Raw genomic sequence first — 21329 nt, 5'->3', positions numbered from 1 at the left:
GCTTATTTTCCCCCCCCAAGGGCAGTCTTCTCTCTTAATGAGTCAGGATACCTCAGCATACGTATAGAGCAGCGAGTGCTTGCTCGGCGCCTTGCCTATTATCTCGCTAAGGACGGACGAGCGCCCTGCAACATCAGAGCTCGGCCTTTCGCTCCCCGCAGCTCCGCCAGGGGTAGTGACAGCAGCATCAACAGCACCAATAGTGGGATCTGCTGCCACCTGCAGCTATAGGATTCTGTCCCATTTCAGCCCGTCGCTTCCTGACTATTTGTTTTGTAGGACCCGCGGCCTCTTGGTACCATTTTATTATTTTGGACCGTCTTTTGTTTTAGGTGTTTTTGGACCAGGCCTTCTTCTGGTTCGTCCTCTTTTTTTTCGCTAGTCTGCCCCAGTGATGCCATCCAACGCTTCCAGGACGGCTTCTGCCGTTTCTTCTTTTTGGCCTATGTCTTCTGCGTGGCGCTCCTGCGCTCCCCATGGCAACAACGACAGGAGCATAGCTAATGATTGTAGCATATATTCTGGGGATAACAGGAGGGAGGCGCAAGTCACTGTCCCTCGTTTGGCTCCTCAAACCCTAAGTCTCGAGGAACTCTTCCAGGCAGTTGCAAGCGCTTCTCTTACTGTCCCCCCGCAAAACCAACTGCGCATGAACCAGAACGTGCGTGAGCAGAACCAGCAGCAAAAGTCGCAAACGCAACCGCGACGAATGAGAAACATGTCTATTGAAGGCGTGATGCAGGACAGCCCCGCAAATGACTTGCCGAGGGCTCCTTTAGACAGGGTAGAATGCCCTGAGCGGGTCGTTGAGGACAGAATCAGCAGCTGCAACAAAAGCAAAAAAATCGAGCAGCAGCAGTTATTGCAGCGCCCGTTTCCGCAGTGCCTCCCTCACCAAGAACAAGTGCAGCAAAAGCAACAGCCCCCACTGCAGTTGCAGCAGAGGCCCCCTGAACTCGACTTGACATCTCATGTAGGCTTGTCCGGCCAGCAAAAGCAGCACCAGAAAGAACAGCAGAGTGAGCAGCAGCAGCCGGCCGCACCCTTGCCAATGCAGCAGCAGCAGATTTTAGATGCGCATACCCGTGCCCAGCTGCAGCTGCAGCTGCAGCTACAGCTCCAGCAGCAGCAGCCGGCTGAGGAAGACCGTGAGCTCAAGCAGCAGAAGCAAGACAGTCAGCTGCTGGTTTCAGGTCTGCCCTCTTTGCCACCTGTTCCCCTAACAGGGACCATCCTAGCAGATCGGCGGATCATATTTTACCGCACACAGATGTGTCCTCACGCGGCTCGGGGTCAGTGCAAGCTGGGTAGCAGCTGCCGCTTCGCACATAAGAGGGAAGAGCTCAGGCCCCCTCCTAGACTTGATAAGACAAGGATTTGCGCCTTTATCAAGGCAGGTCTGCGGTGCGCAAGAGGTGAGGTTACAAGGAGTCCAGCTAGCTGGGTAGTAGGTAGCTAAACAAGGAAGATTTGTAGTCAGTGAGGTAACGAGCTCGCAAGTTAGTCGTCAGCGCTCCAACTACCCAACCAACTATCGGGCACTATGCATCACACTTACTTGCTGTGTACAATATAGCCGCTACAAAGCACAGCAATCCTTACCTAAGCAGGTAGCTCCAAGCAGTAGACAGGCTTGACGCCTGTTCGACCTTGTGCACTGCTGGTAAGGCTCAGGGAATGGCGATTAGCACCAGAACTGGACTGCAGTTACACATTACGTGCTGTGCTGCTTTGTGCTAGCACCGATGGTGTAGTTGCACTTCCACGCCTTTACTGGCTGTCCGACTTTTTGTGTTTCACGTTGCAGGCCCTGCCTGCTCGTTTGCGCACAGCCGCGACGAGTTGCGCTTCACTGCTGCATTCTTTAAGACGAACATTTGTCGTAGCTGGATGTCCGGCCGCTGCCTCCACTCGGATACGTGCAATCATGCACATGGGATTCAGGAGCTGCTATTTTTCAGGACCCTGGCGGTGCAGACGGGAGCCAGAGACTTTGTCAAAGAGAAAGGAAGGAACGAAGCGGATGCTGCGGCTGCCGCAGATAGTGCTACAGCAGCAGCGGCGGCTGCGCAAAGAGGGGCCGACAAACACCAACACCACCAGAAACACCAACAGCAGCAACAACTGCAGCAAGAGCAGCAGGAACTGCTAGTACAAGGGGCAGAAGCGGACTGGAGTAATGGCAATGAAGTTAGCGGAGCAACGGCATTGCTGCAGGAAGAAACTGGCTACATGCAAAAGAACGGCAAAGTGCTTATGCAGCACCAAAAGCAGCAACAGCAGCCGCAACAGAAGCAGCCGCAGTCGCAGCAGCTGCAGCCCTACCATACGTTAGAGAATTTACCAAAAAAGCTACTAGAAGCCTTACAGCAGAGCCTGCAGCAGCACCAGCTGCCAGCAGATCCCCTCACCAAATCATTTGTGCAGTTGGTTTCATCTGAGCCGAGTCAGTGGCATGCCGCAGCTGTGCCAGCAACAGCAGCTGCTGCTGTAGCTTCACGTGCTACTGCAACAACGCCCGCTTGTAAAGGCATGGAGACGAAACGCCTCAAGCGAGGTCGAGGAAAGACAAAGAAGGGAACACTCAGGCAACGAAAGGAACAGCAGGGGGTTCCAAGGCTGCCACTTTCCCCAGTGTCTATGCAGCGTGACAGGCATCCGAAGACACAGCAAAGGCAAGAACAGCTTGAGCAACAGGGACAGCAAGGGGGCGAGCAAACTAATCCAGTAGCTGCTGCTCTGATGCGGATGTTGCGGGCCGCAGATGAGACACTAGTTGGCCCCAGTGATGGCGAAGCGATAATGGCTGCCACCAAGCAGCAGCAGCAGCAGCAGCTGCTGCTCTTAGCACAGCAACATAAGATAAACGAGGACCTGCTCTCCCAAATGTCGCTTCACGGAGAACCGAGATGCGGCTTCAAAGCAGGGAAAGAGCCCCACAAGGTACCTTCGCAGGTGCTCCCTGAGTATGCCTTCAACGAGCCTGCCAAGGGCTCACCTAAGGCTATGGTGTGCCCTGTGGGGGAAGGCAGATACTGGGACCTAGAAAGCACTGACAGCACGGAGACTGTCAGCAGCACGACACACACGCCGGGAGAGACTAGCAGAGTTAGCAGTAAAGAACAGCTTGTAGCAGATAGCCGGGAAGATTGGAGCGATCTCAACCCGTCGCAGCCACAGCTGCAGCAACTGCAGCACCGCAGTTGCTCGGGCATGTTGTCTCCGTTCGACTACGCTGATATATTAACAAATGTGAAGGAGCTAAAGCAGCTGAGGAGCGGCTCAGCAGCAGCTTTTGATCGTGAAGGAGGACGCCTCAGCTCTTTACCTTGCTTTGCCCGTCGTGAAGATGATAGTTTCAAAGATTTGATGTGAGATTGGGCGACAGGGAACCCTCGAATGGCGCTGTAGGATCCACTACTCACCCCAAAGAGGCTGCGTAGCGGCTGGCGGCGGTTTGAGAGGGAGCGAAGAGAGAACACTAGCTCTTCTGGTACCTGTTTGCACAGGCTGCTCCAAAATATTTTTTGCTGTGGTTCCTTTCGCTTGTTTGTCTAATGTAGCCGCCGTGCTATGTTAACGCTAGGGGAGTGGTTACGAACAAGCATTCAGAGGGTGCACACGGCTTCCGTATTTGATCTAATTCTTTGTGACTTTACTGGTGATGTTGCATTTTCACATACTGTGCGATCCGTAGTGACTGTAAGCCGGTGTTTATATTCCCGCACATCAGGCTTCAGCCTTGAGCATGTATTTACACAAATTTGTCTAATGCTTAGAATGGTGTATATTTATTTCCAATTACACATTCACGTACTTAGATTTGCCTGGATATTTTTGTATATATCTGCACATGTATATCTAAATGCATATTTGAAATTATATTTTCATATGTCTACATTTATTTCGATTAGATTTGTAGATGTTTGTTTTGCTAATATTATTTGCACTTTCAGGTGAACATGAACCGTTCACCGCGAGCATATATTTATAATACATTATTTGCATCAGTATGCTCACATACATTTGCAATTATGTATTTATTATGTATTTGTGTATTATATATTTAAGTAGCCAAGAATATGTTTCGGCTGCACAGGGATGGATGCTGCTCTCCCTCTGTGGGACCGTCCGGTTCCTGGCGTATGCTGCGTGCTTGTGTGGTGACGCACCGATTGTTTGTAAGTGAATTTATGGTTGCGCCAGCTCATGAAGTATATCGTTATTAGTGTTTGATTAGAAATAAGTGCATCCATCATTAAAATCAGGGGGGATACCAACCCGCATATCCTTACCATTCGAGGTTTGGGGCCCTGCTGCTTGTTGTTCGTGGTAGTGGTAGCAACTACCTTATCTAGTATTGTTTGTATATTTTGTGGCGGCGACAGCTTTGTCTCCTGCAGTGCAATGCAGTACGCTTACACTCAGATGTAAAAGCTGCACAAGCCACTAGCAACCGCCCACGTATCCACATGTATTTTAAATGCAAGCGTGGGTTTGCTATTGTATGTTCCTGAATAATAAAGCCCCCGAAGTGGGGACTTCGGCAGGGGTGCCATCGTTCTCTTTGCCGTTCGAACTCCTGCTTTGAAAATAAACTAGTGCTTGAAAATGTATTTGGGTGAACCCGCCGTTTCCTACATGTGATGCATTCAGCATGTATAGCGCGCACTTATCTTCGTGTGTGTGCACAAGTAAGGAGCCGTCGTGAACAACGTGGCACAACGAGTTGCACTGCATTATATGCACTAGGCCGTAGCGCGCCGGCGCAGCATAGTAGCTGCCCGTCAGCAGTGCGTAGGGGACCAATTGAGGTATGTTGTTCCGTATCACACGAGGATTTAGCGAGTCTATACTGGAATTGCGTGAGAGGAATAGCGCAAACAGTGCAAGCATCTCATCGTCTGTCTGTACAGTTTACCTGGAGAATCTGAGCACAAAGAGGTAAGGGTGCGATAAGTAATGGTTGGGAAGGTTAAATTCCTAAAATTGCCAGTTGAAGTCAAGGGAATGGTGCGATGGCACATAATGAGAAGAGGCCCGAGAGAGGCTGACTGCACTAAAGCTCAACGACCAACAAATGCCACAAAGTGAACGCACATGAATAAGCAGATGATTGCTACCCAAAGCATAAGGAACATACTAAGGCGGAGAGCGCAGACATTAGTGAATCTGCGCAGGAAATACTAGATAGCGTAGTTCAGAAGCACAACTGCTAATTGTGCGTGTATGCAGACAGCCCTAACTATCCTTCCAATGTGTGAATGCAGTAAAGCTTGATACGCGAGCTATGCGGAGTTGTCACGGTGATTGATTCTACGCAGCAGGCATGTGTCGACAGAAACCGCCATATAAAAGTGGCGGTTTATGACCCGCAGCCAAAACGATGCCAGACCATATGCATCGATTGCTGTGCATACATATACACATAATTTTTCCATGCTTTTACAGGCAAAAAGTTGGCTAGCCTAGAATGCCAGCGTTCGAAGGCGCTGCCGATGCTGGCTTGGTGTTGTCGCAGCTCCCACCGGCATGTGCTGCTGACTGTATTCGGCGATGATCCGGATCTCCAGTTTACTTCCTATGGGTCACAACCAACTTCGTTCCGTTATCTACGTGTGCGTTGGGACGAAAAGCCCGGTGCCTCGGTTAGCGCAGCCCAAAGATGCCGAAAATTATCATATTTGTAACGTCACATAGCTAGCGAAAAAGCTACGAGGCGCGTCTGGAGAGCCATGAGACCTTTTCTCGGGAGCAGCTACACAGCAAATCCAGTATATAGCCGTATGTTCGGTTTGGCTTGACGTAATTAGGACGCCTATCTGCAACAGCCAAAAGCTTGTTATGCATGCTCGCTTGTCCTCAAGGCGTGTGGGTGGACGCAGACTACAAAAATCTGTGGGTTGACTTGACGTAGAACTCACACCATTAGACTTTGCAGTTGCTGATTACTCGTGAGAACTAGCAAACCCATCAAGAAAAAGGGGATCCACAAGGTCTGCCTATCAACAAGCCCAGGTTTCGCATATCAGCACCATAAGAGGTACGTCACGTCTTCCCAAACGTCTGTACCTTTCAGTCCTGAAAGCAGCAGAAGAGCATACATTCAGGAGCATTCTGTGTACAGTTAATGAATTGAATCCAAAGGCTAACTTCTTGAGCTTACCCGTGTCGACCATTTGCTTAAGAGACGGGTTAGCTGCTGCCGCTCGCACCCTTTCCTTGTCCTTGAGCTGCTTGTTAATTGAAGCAAAAGACGAATGAGAGCCAGCTATTATTGAAACCTCCACTGCAGCCGTTTCTGCTTTGGCTGCTGCTGCTGCAGCTCGCTGTGCCTTCACTAGCAACAGTAAACCTATCAATGTTGCCTAGGAACGCAAAAGCAGGGGCAGCAGCACTAGCACTCACAGCAGCATCAGCAGCACAGCTGCCGTATCCGCAGGGCAGCAGGCACATCGACAGCAGCACTTCAACACGAACGTTTGCAACGAAAAGCAGCAGCAGCAGACCACACGTTTGGCACAAGTTTTAGCGGTTGTCACAGCTCCAGGAGGAGCTGCCGCAACATTAGAAGTAGTGGCACGGATAGCAGCAGTGGCAGCCATATGTGCTGCATTATGTGGTATGCAGTGCACAGACGAGCTCTGGGCCAGGCATTTATGCCTTGCCTGTGAACAGTGAGGAATTGTCGGGCGGAAATTTATCTCCAGATGGAGTCCTCGGGTTTGAACCCAGTGATGGAGGTGCTGCTGCTGCGGTAGCATGCCGCTGTATATACTGCTGCCCCGTTCTCCTGTAGAGCTTGTGCTATAATTATTGCAGCAGTGTACTTTAACGTACTCAGGGGTCACCACCATCAATTCCTCCAGTGTGTATGGATGTTCAGGATCAGTTATGCACCTCACTGCTGAGTATACGTCCTGCAGGGGATAGCGAAGGACCGATGTAATAACAGTTTTAATCTCACTTTGATCTATAGGCAGCTACAGCTTCTGCTGCTTTCGTGCTACTTCTCAAAAGGCGAGCAGGTGAACCACCTGAGCAGTCAGCATCTCATTACGAGAAAACATGGCCGCGCGACGTCGATCAATCCGTTGGACCATGTTGTTCTTGCTGCAGCTGCTGCTCTTGCTGTCCTTTCTGTTAATGCAACTGCTACTTGAGCTCCTGCACTCGGGCTTAAGCCTCTCCTTGCTCGTGCCTGCACAGGAGCTAGTGGATGCTTGAACGAGGTCAGCCGGCGACCCAGAAGTCCTCGACGGCAACTTCGGATTAGCACCGGCAGCTGATGTTACTTCTAATTCTGCATGTGGCAATTCTGATTTTGTTGTTTTCTGCTGCGTGGCAGTTGGTGCAGCTGCTTCTGCGTCCACTGCGCAGGAGGGGGCTGCGGATCGTTGACACTGTGATTCGTGTTCATAGCTGTAGGCAGCGAGGGGGGCGTCTGAAGTCATAATTTGGCTGTCTGCAAGCAAAAGCACGCGTTCTTCTAGAAGAAGCTCCTTGACTTGCTGTTGTTGCCATCGAAGGTCTCTGTTGCTAAGCAGAGGACAAATGCGGGGCAACTGCGGTGGGGGGGGCCTCCCGGTCTCCCTTCGCTGATGAAACAGCCCGCCCGCGGTTTTCCCGCAGAACCGATGTGGCCGCAGAATAGAGTAAAAATCCGAAGTGAATCGACACCGCGGGAAAGTGTCCTGCGGGCGCTGCACCTGGGGCGTTGGGTTATCCCCTTCTGGCATCATTCTGGCACGTTAATTTATTCCCGATAGCGCGTATCTCATTTTCTGAGCAGCTTAAATGAGGAAAATGATGCTCAAGGGATCCGTGTTTCAGCCTAGCCGACACAAGACAGGAGGGAGCCCAAGCCGCGTCATCACGCACTGCATGCTCCAGAACACTGAGACTGACCAGGCAATGCTCCTTCCTCAGAAAAGCCCTGCCATAGAGCCAACTTATTAAGTACATGAACATTCACATAATTTTATTATAGTCATTAAGCTTAAGGGATGTATAGGCCGTAGTCTTCGCTTCGCTCGTCTGCAATCACTGCAAGGCTTCAGCACACGTTGGTAGTGTGGTCAAGCGCACACCCCAGTTAGCTCGCAGCAAAGTGTAAAATTAAATAAGTACAGATAAAGCTTTGTGAAAGTTGCAAGCATGTTAGTAAGAAGGCGGCCACCGTAGGGCTGTCGTCGCATTTTGCCCGAATGCCGAAGGTCTCTCGGCAAGCACCAATGCATCATGCGCTGAAATTCTATTAAAAATTTAATGCTGCATGCACAAACACAGCTCTTCTGTACGAAAGCCTTGTATAATTTGGGAATGCGCTCTTTCTTGTGCGGATAGCTTTTTGAAGCCCGCCTTTTTTTGTACCAGAGCACCAGGGAGAGGAACAGCGGGAGGCCCGCTGGCTTCCGTTTTAACGTTTCTTCCCGGATTCGTCCTTGTGTTTAGCGGTCTTATCATTCTACATCAGTTTCCTGTCAATGTGCTCGCCGCGTTTTCAGCCGAAGGGCGCTACATATTCCCTCTGTTGGTGGCAGCATCGCGCACTCTATCGCTGTGCAAGTTGTTGCTTTCCGGTAGATTTCGGCACACTGGACTTTCCACCAATGAGTTTCAATCCTGCCGTGAATTCCGGGCCTTCCGATTGTTCAACTCGGGCGTATCTCCCAGCTAACAAAGCAGTGCCTATGGCAAGTAACATACCAGCTCATGATTAATTTGCGTTGCCTCCATTGCATACTTACTCCGTTTAGGGCGGCAGGAACAAGCCATGCCGTCTCATCTGCTGTCCTATGTAATTAGTTCGTTGACATCTGCATCACATCTCAAAGCGCTGCCTAGGAAATATTTGGATACCTCATTGAGTGGGTGCACTCTTATTGGAAGCTTCCGCTCTCCCCCTCTTGTTCCTTCCTCTTCTTCGATTTTTCTTCATTTGTGTGGATCTACCCTGAAGCTTAGAATTAGATCTGTGGGATAGTCATACTCTGAGTGGCTCAGCTACCTGTGTGTTCTGCGGCTGCTTTTGTTCTTGCTGTGGCTTGTGCTGTTGCTGCCGATTCTTTTGTGAGCGTTGCTGTTGCTGCTGGCGAGGGGCTACTTCAAGCTGTATTCCTGGTTGTTGTTTTTCGTGTTGCGACGTTCGTTGCTCGCGTTGCTGCATCGATAGCTGCCGCAGCTGCTTAAGTCGCTCCCACTGCGCACGCGGTAGCTTGCGGCTGCACCTATCATCACTAAGTTGCACATCGCCCGTGCTCTGTGTGAGGTGTGCTAGCTCTTTATCCCGGCTGTGCTGTGTGCTCATGCTGCAATCTTGTTCGTGAAATTCGTCGTCATGTAAGTGAGAAGGGGACACGGCACCCGAAAAGAGTCTTTTGCAGTTGGCCCAATCTGCTGCATCTTGGTTGTGAACATCCCAGATGGGCTTCCCATGTTGCTGATTCGCCACAATAGGGTCACCGGCTTCTATTCTTTCTGAAATATGATTCTGTTCGAATAAGTTGGCCAGTGAATGCGGCCAAAACCAGCTGCTGTAGCAAGCCTGAAGTTTACCAGCAGCAAGCACAGGAGCCGGCGATGGAATCGTCAGAAGTGAGTGCAAGTGCTGTAACGATCTTTGGTGAGGCATCCCTTCCCCGAGTTTTGCGTTAACTCTTGACCACTCTTCACTAGATTCGTCATGGCGTAGTAGTACAGCTGACATGGGCTGACGTACACATCTGTTTTGGAGCTGCCCACATAATTGCGTCTGAAACTCATGCAAGCTGGGCTGCCAAACGTGCCCGAATGGGTCTTTGGCCACCGAAGCGCTTGCAGTTAATTCGGGGAAGCCTGCGATTCTGTGCAATGCTGATGGCTCCGAAGCGTTCAACGTTGTTGGCGGGGCTCCGTCCTGAAGGCAATCTGGCTGTTCGCTGCTCGGTGCAAATCTTCGGCAGTAGTAGTGTGCTTGGGCAACATCGCATGTGTTTACAGTCTGTGAGTAGTGTTGACGGAAAGCAGAAAGCCCCTGATTATTATTTTTGTCCAGCGCTCCGGGAAAAGACCTGTCCAATTGAGGGCCTAGGAAAATGTCCACCGATGATGAGAAACCCAACCTAGGGTACGGATGGCCTGAGTTTCTATCCGCTGGCATCACCTCCCCAGAATGGGCATTCTTAGCTGCTTCACTTCTCACTGATTGCGGCCGCTGAATAGGGTTGATGGAAAGCTCCTTCTTATGAGTTCGGTGCAGTACGTGATTTTCCAGTACGATATCCTTCTGGCCTTCCTGCTGTGCCTCCATCCATTGCTCTTCGGTTGTAGAGCCACCATCCGTTTTCACTTGCTTCAACGCCTTCTGACCATTGAAGAGCAGTGGAAATGTAGGGTGAAGTAGGATTTCTTGCAAGCGAGTAGAATGGGAAGGATGCTGAGAAGGTATAACCAGAAATGGTGCATGAATGGAAGAACAGGCCAACGCGCCGACTCTTCGTTGAGCAGAAAGTTCTTTTTGCTGCGCAATAAATTCTTGATGCTTTCGATCCAAGCGTTCCAGCGTCGAGTGTTCATGTGTTGTCGCCTCGTTGAGGTGCTGGACGCTTAGCTGCTGAGCGCTTCGATTACCCAAAGGGAAGTGGGCCTTCAGGTGCTCAGTTGATTCAGAGCCGCCAGAGCTTACGCTGTTGGCAGCAGCGTTCACGAGAAAGCCTTCTAAATTCATGACCTGCTGATATATCAGGGCGTCAGCAGGGGCCGCTGACCGTCTTATGACGGCGCGAAACGCATGGAGAACATGAGGAATGAAGTCAATGAATGCAGTTTCCTCAATTTGGCATTCTTGCAGTTCTTGCTTTAGCGTAGAACTTGCCAGCTCTCCCTTAGTAGAAGCATGCTGCTGTCCCGCAGGATATGAGGTGGAATCAGGATCGCCCGATTGCACTGTTGCTGCTTGATCAGTGCCTTCTTTCTCATTGCTCAAGGTTCGGTGAGGGGTTGTAAGAAGAACTTCGTCCGCTCTTTTCATGAACTCATCTCTGCGCGTTTTGGCCTCCAACATTTTCAGCACGAATTGCGCTGCATGAATTAGTTCGCCCGGGGCTGCTCGTTCTCCACTATAGTTGAACACTGAAGCCGCCGCTCCCCGTTCTGCTGTGGAGAACCGTGGGTTGGAGCAGACAATGTTCACAGTCGAAAACTTCAAGTTGGCATTTTGAAGAAGCTGTGGCTGTTGGATCTTGTTTGATAGACTAGCAAGTGCGGCCAGTTCTCTGCGTTGCTCCTGTTGCCGCTCCGCGTTTTCCAACTCGCAGGCAGCAGCTTGTGGCTCGCCTTTCCCATGACTTGCAGTGTCCTCCAAAGACTTTACAAGGCCTTCAGGACTGTCTTCAGCATCTGTGGAAGCCGACATGGCAGACTGCTGGCGAGCCTCTTCCAGTCGCTGCGGGGGCTCGACACAGTCGTTTTGGGTGACTGTCTCGATTCCCGCCCTTCGTGCAACATTTGGAGAATTCGGCAGCAAAGGCCAGTGAGCAGCCCACTGCTCACTCGAAGAAGCATTCGCGAGGACAGTCGGCGGAGGTCTTTGAAGAGCTTCAGAATCAGGAAGAGGTCGTTTCCGGGGGGCTGGGGTCTCCCGTTGCGGTGCCACTTTTCCGCGCCTCACAACTGTCGTCCATCTTGGTCGCTTGTCCTGCTTCTCCATTCGCACGTTAGTTGTGCAGTCTCGGACTTGGTAGTATGCTGGAAAAAGATTGCAGTGCACAGCTGTCCACTTGCAGTTGGACAGCTAATTAAGGTAGTGTTGAAGATTCCATGTAACAGTGAAGCTCGACCCCTGCAAATTCTGTGAGGGATCGTTAGGCCATTTAGACCACGTCGAACAACAACCATGCGTACTCGCGGGAAAACGCCACGGTGGATGGCGTGCTGCTATCCACAGCAGGTTGAACGGTTTCGCCAGTTCAGAAAAAACCGAGTGAGACAGAATACGTCGGCCTTATGAGTGATTGGCCCTCAAGAAATCCATACGATTACTGCCAGAGTGAAAGGGACTGTCCGGCAAGACTACTTCAAGTATATCCCATGGAAAATCTGAATTCAATAGGTGGGAAGACGTAGAGATTCGCTGGGAGCCGATTGGAAGCACTCTGTGGACGCTCATTGCAGATCATTTGTCACTTCTCTTCAACGATTAAAAGAAAACGGTGCGATTTGATCTTATTGCTACTTCAAGTGATAGCCACATCAAGTGGCTTCCTTGCATCGATAGTGGTCAAACTGTTGTGTGGTGAACAACAGGAATCTGCCTGATGACATGCTTACACCCAATCGGCAGTCTGTACTGCCTCTGCAGAATAGACGATCTCTGAGATTTTGAAGCATGTAGTTAAGATAAATTCAGTTTAAATATGGGATAATTGTCTATGTTACCCCATGTAAGCGGCTGAACATGCAGGTTACAAGCATGTGCAGAACATGTTCGGCAGAGCTAGACAACAGAGCTAACGTGCCGGTCGCGGTCTTGCATTCAAACTAATAAACATGAAAACCCTTTACTTTTTCACATATTATATTTGGCTGCTTGATAGTTGATGTTCTGAACGCCAAACAAAAGGTTTCACCCAAAGCCACGATTTTTCGGCATACACTGACCAGCAGGGAACCAAACCCATTCTGGGCATTGCTGGTGGATACTGCAGATTCGGACGGGATGGAAAGGACATCGATCCACGAATTTTTTCACTCATTGGCCCTTTCTATAGATGAACAGATTTAAAAGGTTGCGTGAGGGACGGATAATCACGGACATTGACACGGTCGTCTGAACAAGCCAAGGTGCTAGGAGCTAACATAGCCCCTTGAGGGTTTCTGAGAGAAGAAGTGTTTGTTTCTCCTAGTTTAAATCTAAACATCAGCCCTTCAACGGAGACGGTGAGGTGGTCGCTGCTCAAATCAGGCCTTCATGAAGCGTCACTACTTGAAGATGCATTCATACACGCCTTTCCGTTCACTGGCCCCCCACAATCAGGTCAACGGGCTCTCCGCTTGGCTCAAAAACATACGCAAAAATGTATTGCGATTTTATGGAGAGGTTCCCAGTGCATACTTTAAAAAAGGGCTGCTCCACTAAAATAATCTCATCAGCTCGATTGTATGCAATATGAAGTACAAGTGATGAGGCATGAAAGAAACGAGAGTCCACACCAGATGACTCAGATCACACGAATCAGGCACAAGAAATGTAGCGGGAGGAGAAAGCATGAACTGGGCTTTTTGATGGACTTGTTATTGTTACTGGGGGAGCTCGCAACATACAAGCTTCACTTACACATTGCATCCTCACAAGCATAACGTTGCAGCAGTTGATGCTCCAAGTAAATCTGCATTGTGCGACGATATGACTTCGATTTCATTTTTCTTTTAGATTCTGTGCGTTTCATTTGCGAGGTGCTCCAGCTGTTGGTCTGCCGGGTGCATTGCTTTTACCGTTGCAATAAAGAGCTGTAAGCATGCTGCTCACGTCATCTCAACCAATTTGATGAACTTCTTGAGAATTATCCAAAATCTGCCGAGTTTTCACTCGTAATGAAGTTAGGGTTGATCTGCGCAGTATTATTCATCACTTGCGGATTCCGAACTGTGATGTATTCCGAACTGTGATGCTCATACAATGCTTCTGCAGTTGTGTCGGCCCTCGTTTTCCATATTTTCTACCCAAAGTTACTCAGCGAATGGTTGTGACCTTGTTAAGCTTTATGAAGCTTTCCTTCGCCCTACCGCGACTCCAAGGAGTAGGGACATCGAGGCCCTTCTGCCGACTGGCCCACCCTTAAGATCCTAGTGGAGCGTCGAGACACTTGTAAAACACCTTAAGAGCTGATTGCTCGGACCTACCTGCAGCTCTGGCTAAAAAAGTTTTCAGACGCTTTCCTTGTCGCGCTGAAGAAAGAATCGGGGAAACGCTTACCTAGACTGATTGTGTTTAGACTCTTTTCGATGTCCAGAGTGCTTTCTGTTCATGGCAGTGGGATAACCAAGCTTTTTCCTTGCCAAACAGTTTCATGGGCTACTTTAGTGTGTAATTAAATGGGGTCTAGGGCACGTCGAAAATTTTCGGTTGGATGAGATGTAGCAAACGCGCTAGGGGGAGGAGCACATTGAAAGCAAGATTGCTGCACCACCAGATAGACGTATGAAAATAGAGAAGCTGCTTTAGTTAGTGTGTCTGTTTTTCTATGTTCTGACGTGCTTCTCCAGGCCTCTGCTAGACGCGCGCCGCTTCCCTACCAAGGAACGGGAAACCATCATGAGCACCGTGTATAATCGATGGCACCCATGCTAGAGTATCTTTTCAATATTTTCTTTGCGAAACACTGACTTCTTTAGGCGGTTTTGTGTCATTTTTAGCAGAGACATCTTCATAACGCTCAGTAGGTCTTCAGCCTTACGGTGCCACGACACCATCACTGCCGGTGCTGTTATTGTCGTGCACGGGACTACAATGAATCCTCCGCGCGGCCTCCAGAGGTCAGTGATTGGACAGAATAAATCTAGCCAGTTTACACGGTTATAGAGGCCTTAGCAGCCTCGGTAGAAGGATAGCGGGCCCTAAGTTTAGGGCTCGCCAGGCAACGGGGAGGCCAGGGCGCTGACCTACCGAAAGGACTGTCAGTGCCGTATTCCGGATCTCTCTTTTAGATTCCTTAACCATCGAGAAATGTTAGTTGGAGTTTTCTAAATTGTTGGGGAGAATTTAGAGAAGAGAATCGAGTCCCAGGGCATACCTGTTCGTGAGCTACGGACGTAGACTGAATCATATGTACGATGTCCGAAAGAGAGCCGAGTACCAGTACCAGAGCAGAGGCCTCAATGTATCTCTTCACGTAGGCCAGTCCTTTACATGTGACTCATACAGAAACTTATCTTCGAAGCTGTGTCACACTCAATCGCAAATCACAACGCGCTTACCAGGGGCCCCACGTTGGTTGCCGGCGCTCTCCCCACACAAGCTTCTGCAGCAGCATCGATGTACTACCGCCATTCAGTCCCTACACTGCGAGTAACTCCGCTAGCTATCGACTACAATTAAAGACACAAAATTAGATATTTGCGTGCTCCGGTTCCGTGGTAGCCCAGGTAACAGCAAGGTCGGCAGAAGAATCCAGAACCATAGGCTCATAGGCTCCGGCGGATGTGCAGGCTTGCATCACACCTGGCAGCGTCGCAGTGCCTCAGGGAACCTCAATTTGCCAAACAATATTGCTGAACAATGTCAAAATGTTCACGGCAGGGCGAATACGCGAAGGGGTAGGGCGCCCTTCACACTCCACGTTCATCTTGCAATTAGTGGCGCACTGCTTGCGCTGGTCTCCCACCTGAGGACATTTCTGACAGTGCATCGCGGTACCGAACACCCTCCGCACAGGTGCAGCAGCGAGAGATGCCCCAGCACCTGTGTAAATGTTGATATTTCACGGCAGGGCGGAAATCTGGCATACTTGGCATCAATATCCCGAGTATGGCCTACACTGGAAATTGAGCACCACAGCGCGAGGTTGTATGCTTTCGTTATGCAATGTTGTGCTCAACCCTATCAGTGTCACAGAGGATTTCGCTCGCTGAAAAGTTTGCAGTTTTGGGGCCAAAATTGTTGAAAAAATTACAAATGAACGCTTACTGCTAAGTAAAAGCCAGCCATTCACAAGGGACTCCTAGAGCTACGCGCGTTTGCTTCCGCGTCTTTTCTCCTGCGTCCCGGGTTGAACATGATAATACATAGCAGAAAATGATGCATACAAAAACGTACATCCGCAAATCTGCACTAATCTGCACACGCATATACAGGTGCAGGTCTGTTTAGTTTTGTGTGGATTTTCGTATGCTCCTGCCGTGCCCCACTAGTGTCTCTACAGCAACGAAACATTTAGAAATGATGACTATTTGCCGTGTGCCCAAGCTCACGCAGATAACGGAATGACCACTCCTGGATTTGGAATAGTTTCGTCATACTGCGCCATAACATATTTTGCACCAACGAAAAGGCGTCTGGATTTTGCAGTCTCTTCTTAGTCAAAAATTGCCTTAGACAAGCTAATGCTTTCGTCTTATAGTTTCCCCAGAACACAACGCACAAGAAGTTTAGTGGCATCATGATAAAGGTTTTGAGCGATCCTTGTAAGGGTTGATTTAAGTTAATGGCATTGTCCTGCAAAGGCACTGAGAGATTTCTGGTCATTGGATGGGCCCCGTTGAAAATTATAAACACGGCATGCCTCGCGGAACGATCCTCGCCTTGAACGCTAAATCGTAGTGCTGTTTCACTGCTCAGTGTTAACACTCTTTGGAGATGGCAACATCTTACGTTTTGGCTCTGAGCCAGTCTACATGGTAGATCAGATAAAGAACCGTGTTCAATTTCAGAGAAAGCACACACGCAGAAGTCAACTGCATTCTATGCTAACAGCAAACCCCGTGAAAACCGAGCGATCAGGTTTCCTCAGAGTAGTTATCTCCATTTGTTGACGCCAGTTTTGCCCGCTTGCCAGAAGACGGAAGCAGGCACACTTTCTCCGCAAGCGGATTTCAGTCTGCCCACAATGACCTTGGAGAGGCCCCCTGCTTGGTTTTGCTGTTTTAGTTGTTTCTAGCATTGCATTCGAGGAAGCCCATTCTATCCATCGCACCGACGCCATACGATCTCACACATTATTCTTCGCCATCGAACTGTCGAGCAAGAAGGAAATGTACGACAGTACTTAAGACTATCACTTGGTATGGTGAAGGGCTGCTAAAAGTAAGCACGAACGCTAAGCCCAGCATCTCTGGAGCCCTCTGTTTCACTGATATTGCTCCTTCAAGGAATTGTTGACTAGCTAAAAAACGTCGAAGTTTTGCCATTAGCTCAAAGCTTTGCGATTCGACGGCTGAAGAGAGTATTTCACATACACATATCTAAGCACTTGCTTCTAGTTGTAAACTTTAGCCCCTGACAGCAACTTCGCGGCTTCCATGCGTATCTTCGTATGAGCGAGAGATGGATCGCGTAAAGTTCGGTTGCCAATTAAAGTTGAAAGGTTCCAGAATCCCTAGGTCGGATGCGTTTGGAGAAAAAGGACTCTGTGGCGATGTGCAGGCCACAGCTAGATCGAAGCACCTCGGTTTGCACTGCATGCACGTTTCCAAATATGACAAGAGGATACGCTATGGCCTATGCATAGCGTTGCTGCGCCATTGGCGACCGAATACCACGACCCGGACGACGAAATCCAAATGCTTGTAGGCAATATTGAAGGACTGGTGAAACTGCAGAATGCGGTGCTTGCAGTAAACAACAGCTAGTCTAAAATACACTTGGCGTCACTAGAACCGAGACGTGCATAGCAGCACGGAACAGGACTGGTTCTAAGAGGCGGACAAACCTCGTCAGTGCAATGCAGATCTAGCTTGGTACGATATCAGACGGCGCGAATTGAAATAATCGAATTCTAGGTCCGCTTTCGGCGCCAGCACGGAGCCAACGCAAAGTGCAAATGACATTTTAAAAAGAAAATAAATTTGGCTCAAGAAGCCTCACGCACTGTTCCAAAATTAACCCAAACACGAGCTTAAAGCATAAAAGATAAGCTATGGAAGCCGTCTGCATTAGAGCAAGAGTTGCAGCTGACTCAGAGCTTACGACTGCGCGGCAGAAATGTGCCATTAATCAAAAGCTATCTGCGTGCCTTTTGCAAATACCTCATCAAGGTAGCAGAAACAAGCCCATATACGCGTAACTCGAAACGAACCAAGTGATCTCAACATGCGCATGGAAAGCATAGTGTCATTTACTAGGTAGACGACGATGAACTGGAAAGCTCATTCTAAAAAAAAATGAAATGATATGCACGCCTTAACACCTATATCAAGGAACAATTCCCAGCCTCATACGCAGTCTTGAAAAGTGCCCGGCAAGTTCCAGCTCGCGCGATCTTAAGTAGTGCATTCATCATTTTCGTGAACTGAGAAATCGATAAGTCTAAAAAAGCGACAGATGACGTAATCTCCTGGACAACCTACTACGCATACGAGGACCATAATTAAATCGATGCTTCATAACCGCCGAGACATTTTTGCTTTATCAGTGGCTATTCTGCACTAAAAATTAAGGAAAAAAGCTACACTTGTCGCATGCAGGCACACTGGCCTGCCCTATGGCTCGCAATATTTACTTCTATGCAAATTTGTGCTCTTGGCGCAGTCCAGCATAACCGTTCTGACTCTGAAGCCATACAACAAGTACGTCAAAACTGCAAACGCATTTTAGGTAGTTCTGCTGCTAGACGTGCGGATGGTGATAATAGACAGGCTGCTGAGAAAAGACAGCGATTGCTCTGCTCACATTCATTCTGATGATGGAGCAGAAACGTTGACATTTCAAGAAACTGCGAAATAGCTACAGAACCACTCGTGTCTGCACACAATCGAAACACCAAAGCGAGTTCCCGGAGCATGCGACAGCATCTGTAGCTTTAGAATTGCTGGGATGATTCCGCTGCAAATTTGTTCCCGTATGTTTTCGCCTGCACCCCACACTTTAAAAGGCACTTTTCTGATGCTGAGCACACAATACGAAGAAAATTGCATTTCGCATCGCGAGGCAATTAAAGGTTCTATGCTGCACACAGGTTACACTGCACCGATGCCAGAGCACAAGACCAGCTGAGAAACGTGACTTTCCTGATCAGCTGCCTACAAATACAAAGTACTGTTGACATTTTGGCGTGAACACGTGCATCATGGAAACAAGGAAACTCACTGGCTTCCTGTAATGTGCAGAGTTAGGGCGCAGACAGATACTCATTCGACCTCCAGGAGCGCGCACTACAAACAGCTACCGTGCATCAGACCCCTGAGTAAACGATGTAATTAATCTATTAACCATTAAATTTGCATATGCTTGGCACGTCTCTTGCGCTTTTCCTGAGCTAAGCCATTGAAGGCCGCCACAATCAAGTGGCAACATGCAAAGTGCATTTTGCCACTAGCGTGCTGTTGCGTGACACCTGCCGGAATGTCGGCACCATAAGTAGTCAGTTTTGTTGGCTGCACAAACTGGCTACTGGGAGCCTTGGAGCATAATGTTCATAATGATGTAGACCTGAAGTGCTGTTGCTCAGACCAATAGCTCAAAGCGCTTGATCCCGTGTTCTGGAAATGAAGGAGTTACTGAAAGACGCAGCAAGATTCATAAGAAAAAGGTTGTCCGATTCATGTGTGTCGAAAGCCCCAACTTGAATACCACTGAATAAAACAGCGCCACCATTAGGACTGTTGCAAAGCTTGCTCCCATCGTCGCGCCTTTGCTGTTGCATGCAACGCACAAGCTGCTTATTTAAAAAATTTTATGTTGGCATATGTGTAGCGGGCAGCATACGACTTTCGTTTCTGCTTTTTCAAGTTGCCGCCACATGGAGAGTGAAGCCTTTAAATCGAATTCAGCGCTTCAAATGTAAACCTTACAGTTGAACAGTTTCACCATTGGAACGCACATACTTGTGCAAAGGCAAACGATCACAGACGAAGGTTCTTACGTGTGATTCAATGACCGCTTTGGCAGTCTGCACCAAAAGCAGCAATAAAACACATACCTTAGAATTGATATTCGGGCGTCGTGGAGCGAAATAGACAAATTTTAGCGACATGCATCAAAAAGCGCGTTTCTAGAGTACATGAAGTGCAGGATAGTGGATGGAAAGGGGACCATGATGCACTGGGAAATCAACAAGATTATGATTGAAGGTTTCAAACGTCGAAAGACCAATTCACAACTTACCAGCATCACATATGGAAGTAATCGTTATGATCAATGCTTCGTGAGACGCACTTTCTACGTAGTCCCACATTGTATGCGTCTGACCTTTTAGTATTTGAACAAAGCAGCAAACGCACCCAAATCATCAAACTTGACTCCAAGGGAATAAGGAGACTTTCTACACATTCACAAGCCAAAGTTTTCCTGCACCTGACGTAAAGGTGACTCCAAAAGGCTGATGCATTGAGAAACTTCAGTAGCTCAGAGTAAATGGCTCCTAAAGCGTCACCTTTGGGGGGCAGAGCATTCATCACTTGCGGGCGGCAGCTGCACTTTTCTAAAGACTCCGGCTATTCTAAGCGTTACACAAAATCAGAAATATTGCACATACGTGGCAAAATGCGGCATATACTTTGCACCATTAAAATACAACGCGAGCTCCACGCTGCTACTCAAGTCCCATCAGATTACAAAGTAGTTTTCATCCCGTACGCACGTGCCTCTCCTATCAGTAGAAGCTTGTAGAAGGGGTTGTCCTCATCACAAGTTCTTCGTTTGACTCACGTCCTACTTGCCAGGGAGCTCATTGCTGAGCTGTTTCAAAGCAAACGCGCCAAGAAAATTTATACCAGGGCTTTGGCGAAGTAAACAGTGCTCCCTAGTTTTCACAGCTATAATTCTTTTGATAGTGTGCACGATGTCCAAAATGCTTCAAATTATTGCAGCAGTTTGTTCTTGGGTCGGAAATCACTGCATAGAAGTTGAAGCGTAACAGGTACCTTAGCGATTAAACTTCACGTTTAATATCCACACCCTAAAGCTCACTGAGAGAAGAATTCGCTATCCGTCTACTGGGCCCGTCATAGTGACTGGGGTACTTTGCTCAGTTCAAAATATTCACAGTCACGGTATCATCACGCCGATGATCACCCACGATCTGGTGCATGCAATCAAAAATATGCAGTTGCATGCTTTTCGTGCGGAGCCCTGATGCCACTTCATATTAAGGGAACCCTTTCATCGATAGTCCACGTTAAGTAGTTGCTCACCAAATACCACCAAAGTTTACATATAACGCATGTATATACGTACGCATACACATCTAGTTTACATATAACGTATGCATAGTTTACATGTAACATGTCGTGTTGAGTTAGCAATTCACAAGCAAATAGGCTTTTTGAGTAGCCAGAACAGGGTTGAAATGAAAATACAGCGCAAACACGACTGTGCTCTTACCAAAGTATTGCAGAGCTTTTACAGCAGTAGAAAAGCAATGTGAAGTAGAGTTGTAATACAGGCTATCAATTTCTTATGATACTCACAGCCTGGTTTTCACCAAAGCAAACCATTACTGAATCTATAAACCCAAAAAATAAACCCCAAACGTCCATCTTCGTGAGCAGTGCGAGGCTTCAAGGCGCACTGCCCATCCGTACTGTCAACCATAATCGAAATTATTGCTGCACCCAAAACACGAAAAACTAGTCTTTGCGCGATTGAAAAGCAAGAGTGAGTGAAACGTACATCCTGAAAAATATATGTTCCTCTA

General features: G+C 48.6%; 3 protein-coding genes across 3 annotated transcripts; 1 reads left to right on the top strand and 2 right to left on the bottom strand.

The window, feature by feature from the left end:
• Positions 1-445: 445 nt before the first annotated feature.
• On the top strand, positions 446-3375 carry ETH_00003910 (Zinc finger CCCH domain-containing protein, related; the record flags this gene model as incomplete). Its single annotated transcript, XM_013377600.1, has 2 exons — positions 446-1415; positions 1808-3375. The coding sequence occupies 2 exons, from the start codon at positions 446-448 to the stop codon at positions 3373-3375; spliced, it is 2538 nt and encodes an 845-aa protein (XP_013233054.1).
• A 2443-nt stretch (positions 3376-5818) lies between these two features.
• Positions 5819-7742, bottom strand: ETH_00003905 (LOC496282 protein, related; the record flags this gene model as incomplete). Its single annotated transcript, XM_013377599.1, has 5 exons — positions 5819-5822; positions 6048-6081; positions 6167-6368; positions 6669-6920; positions 7038-7742. The coding sequence occupies 5 exons, from the start codon at positions 7740-7742 to the stop codon at positions 5819-5821; spliced, it is 1197 nt and encodes a 398-aa protein (XP_013233053.1).
• A 1244-nt stretch (positions 7743-8986) lies between these two features.
• On the bottom strand, positions 8987-11689 carry ETH_00003900 (uncharacterized protein; the record flags this gene model as incomplete). The annotated part of the gene is made up of 1 exon (XM_013377598.1): positions 8987-11689. One exon carries the CDS (start codon positions 11687-11689, stop codon positions 8987-8989), a length of 2703 nt encoding a protein of 900 aa, XP_013233052.1.
• Positions 11690-21329: the final 9640 nt, after the last annotated feature.

This window comes from Eimeria tenella, genomic scaffold (assembly GCF_000499545.2).
Source record: "Eimeria tenella Houghton genomic scaffold, Eth_scaff57, whole genome shotgun sequence".
In the NCBI taxonomy this organism is placed as follows: Eukaryota; Apicomplexa; class Conoidasida; order Eucoccidiorida; family Eimeriidae; genus Eimeria; species Eimeria tenella.
This window is presented reverse-complemented; position numbering and strand designations above follow the sequence as displayed.